The 3,934-nt window shown below is 38.7% G+C and overlaps 1 protein-coding gene across 1 annotated transcript in view; it reads left to right on the plus strand.

Moving 5' to 3' along the window:
* LOC131999160 (cytochrome c oxidase subunit 5A, mitochondrial) overlaps window positions 1–3,934 on the plus strand; it is a 16,056-nt gene that overhangs the window by 6,871 nt on the left and 5,251 nt on the right. Inside the window, exons 2-3 of the mRNA XM_059371814.1 lie at window positions 1,245–1,361; window positions 2,829–2,950. Of these exons, the coding sequence (XP_059227797.1) occupies window positions 1,245–1,361; window positions 2,829–2,950 (239 nt within the window). The remainder of the gene's footprint in view (window positions 1–1,244; window positions 1,362–2,828; window positions 2,951–3,934) is intronic.

Consider the following 3,934-nt stretch of genomic DNA (forward strand, 5'->3'; position numbering starts at 1 on the left):
GAGGAAGCAGGCTCCCTGCTGAGCAGAGAGCCCGCTTCCTCCTCTCTCTCTCTGCCTGCCTCTCTGCCTACTTGTAATCTCTCTCTGTCAAATAAATAAATAAATCTTAAAAAAAAAAAAAAGAAAAAAAATACAAATTATAAATTTGCTTAAGAACTGGATTGGGGGTCACCTGGGTGGCTCAGTGGGCTGGACCTCTGCCTTCGATTCAGGTCATGGTCTCAGGGCCCTGGGATGGAGCCCCGCACAGGGGCTCTCTGCTCAGCAGGGAGCCTGCTTCCCCCCCCCAACCCCCGCCTTTCTGCCTGCCTCTCTGCCTACTTGTGATCTCTGTCTGTCAAATAAATAAAATCTTTGAAAAAAATAAAGCTAGAATGGGCATTTTTTTAAAACTAGGAATTAATACTGTGCTTATCATAAAAATTCATATATTTCGGAAGTATGTAAAACACTTTTAACAGTTTGAAGCTATATTACACATTAGGGGGGAAAAGTATAAATGTACATATATAGTACTTTTTGTTCTACATGCTTTTTTTTTCTTTTTTTTCTTTTTAAAAGATTTTATTTATTAATTTGACAGAGAGAAATCACAAGTAGACAGAGAGGCAGCCAGAGAGAGAGAGAGAGATAGGGAAGCAGGCTCCCTGCTGAGCAGAGAGCCCGATGCGGGACTCTATCCCAGGACCCCAAGATCATGACCTGAGCCGAAGGCAGCGGCTTAACCCACTGAGCCACCCAGGCGCCCCTCTACTTGCTTTTCTTTGCTTAGTTTTTAAGATGTTTTTTCGTATCAATACATAAGATTTGTTTTATTCAACCTGCTGAATAATCTTCCTACCATGATATATATAGTTGATTCAGAATTTAATGCATTGGATATATTTTACGTCCTTGGGCTGTACAATTAAAAGTGGTTAAGATGGTAAACCTGATGTATATATTTTAACACAGTTTTACTATTATTTTTTAATATTTTTTAAAGATTTTTATTTATTTATTTATTTGACAGAGAAATCACAAGTAGGCAGAGAGGCAGGCAGAGAGAGATGGGGAAGCAGGCTCCCTGCTGCTGAGTTGATGACCCAGGCTGAAGTCAGAGGTTTAACCCACTGAGCCACCCAGGCACCTCTTTTAACACAATTTTTTAAAAAAAGAAAACAAATAACCTTAAGGTATTGACAGGGTATATCAAGTATTATTTCTTTCTGTACATTGAAGTCATTGTTCTTTCTTCATTGTAGCTGTCCAGTCTCTTCGCTGCTACTCCCATGGGTCACATGAGACAGATGAGGAGTTTGATGCTCGCTGGGTGACATACTTCAACAAGCCAGATATTGATGCCTGGGAATTGCGTAAAGGTAATTGGAACATAGGCATATTTGTCTACTTTGGCATAGAATTGGCAAGTGCTTTATAGTCTTTCACTACTCTGTTGAAAGCCACTATTTTGAAAATATGCCTCATGTAAACTAGGTATTGTCATGCAACTTGCAGTTGGCAAAGTTTATAGCCTTCGTAGTATTTCCTGTAAAGCAGGCACAATTGACTTTTTGGGCCAGATGATTTTTTGTTGTGGGCCTGTCTTTTGCATTATAGGATATTTGACTGCATCCTTGGCTTTAGCCTACTAGGTGCCAACCACCATCTCACCCCCACCAGTCTGCAGTGTGACAACCAAAAATGTTTTCTGGGGGACAAAATCACCCCTGATTGAAAACCATTGCTATGTTGATAGATTAGGATGAGCAAGAATTAACAATTTTGTACCTTTTAGATAAGTTAAACACGTAGGCATTTGGTTCTCCCTACTCCCCACTCTTGGTAATGGTTTGAGTTTTTTGTTACTTTCAGTCTAACTTATGATTTATCTTGCCCTGAATTACTCTTCAGTTTAAGTAACCTAGAAGTTGTTTTTCCTAATTTGCAGATGTGCATTGAACATGAGTAGGTAACATTTAGGATGACTAGTCTAAGAGTCAAGTAGAAAACTAATTTCAAGTATACATAATTTATCTCATACAAAGAGTTCAGTCTTTGTGACTATATTCTAGCATTGTAGTCACTGTGTCTTTTGTTTACATATATTAAAATAACTAAAAGCAGGACAGCGTAAGTGCTTCAGACTTACCTGCACTAATGTAATAATGACTCTTTCTTTGCTGCAACCAGGAAAATTCTTACTGAGTAATCTTGAATAGCAGTAATGAAAAGAACAGTAATTCTGCATTCCCATTAAGAGAATCTTAAATTTTATGATATGTCATTTTGTGCAGAGCTGAAAGTAATCATGCCCAGTCATTTTCTGGTTGAATGTGCACTAATGCTTCTCTAGATCTCCATAATGTCCTCATTTGGGCTTCATTAAATCTCCTTAAGCATTTCTCAGGTGGCTTTTAGATTATTTTCCAATAAAATCTTATTTTAAAGCAACCAAAGTATATACATTGTGCTAAGTATAAGTTAAGGCTATGAGTTGTAAATGACCCTCTTGTTTGAAGGAGAGCCAGCTAATTATTATAAAAACAGTATTAGCATTTAAGAAAACTCTGGTTTCTTTTTTCTTTTTCTTTTTCTTTTTTTAATCTTCAGCCTGCATGCAGCTGCATAGTTCTTCTTTCCACTACTTCACTGTGGAAGATCCATTATAATCTTACTATCTAGAATTTGTTAAAAGTGGAGTCTCATACTTTATTTTATAGACAAGAGACTAGAGGTCCAAACAGACAAGATCACATGTCTATGATTCAGTAAAAATGTAGATAATTAAATTGTAGCTTATATGAGGATATTCCAGGTTGACATGGATCCTTTTTTTTATTTGACAGGGATGAACACACTCGTTGGCTATGATCTGGTTCCAGAACCCAAAATCATTGATGCTGCTTTACGGGCATGCAGACGGTTAAATGATTTTGCTAGTGCAGTTCGCATCCTAGAGGTTGTTAAGGTCAGTGAAATAACAATGCTAAAGTTGTTCCTGGAGATGGGTGGGCTGTTGTTAGGTATCAGTGTATCCTCTGTTTTTGAATTTGTTAAAATCCCTAAAATTCTTATACTTATAGGAAATGTGCATTGCAATTGCAATCTTTCCAGAGGGCAATTTGGCAGAATTAAAAAATCGTTTAAAAAATCGTGCTTGAGGGGTACCTCAAGCCCATCGACCAGTAGCTCAGCTGGTTAAGCATCTACCTTTGGCTTGGGTCATGACCTTAGGGTCCTGGTATTGAGCCCCTTGCTTAGTGAGGAGACTGCTTCTCCCTCTCCCTCTGCCCCTCCTCTTGCTTATGCTTGCTCTCTCCCTTTCTGTGTAAAATAAATAAAATCTTAAAAAGATTTCTGCTTGATAACCCTTTTGTTCAGCAATTCCATTTGAGAATTTATCTTAAGGAAATAATTACGGATGTACAAAGGTTATTTGTGGTATGAAGTTAAATGTTGTTAGTTGTTTCTTTTTTTTTTTTTTTTAAAGATTTTATTTATTTATTTGACAGAGAGAAATCACAAGTAGATCGAGAGGCAGGCAGAGAGAGAGAGAGAGAGGGAAGCAGGCTCCCTGCTGAGCAGAGAGCCCGATGCGGGACTCGATCCCAGGACTCTGAGATCATGACCCGAGCCAAAGGCAGCGGCTTAACCCACTGAGCCACCCAGGCGCCCCTTGTTAGTTGTTTCTTAAGATGGGACTTCCCAGAAGAGGTTATCTATTAATGTTGTGGAAATGTGTTGAACAATAGTGTATTCTCCTTCTTTTTTTTTTTTTTTTTTTTTTTTTAAAGATTTTTTATTTTTATTTATTTGAGAGAGAGACAGTGAGAGAGAGCATGAGCGAGGAGAAGGTCAGAGAGAGAAGCAGACTCCCCGTGGAGCTGGGAGCCGGATGCGGGACTCGATCCCGGGACTCCAGGATCATGACCTGAGCCGAAGGCAGTCATCC

Source organism: Mustela nigripes, chromosome 13 (genome assembly GCF_022355385.1).
Source record: "Mustela nigripes isolate SB6536 chromosome 13, MUSNIG.SB6536, whole genome shotgun sequence".
Classification (NCBI taxonomy): Eukaryota; Metazoa; Chordata; class Mammalia; order Carnivora; family Mustelidae; genus Mustela; species Mustela nigripes.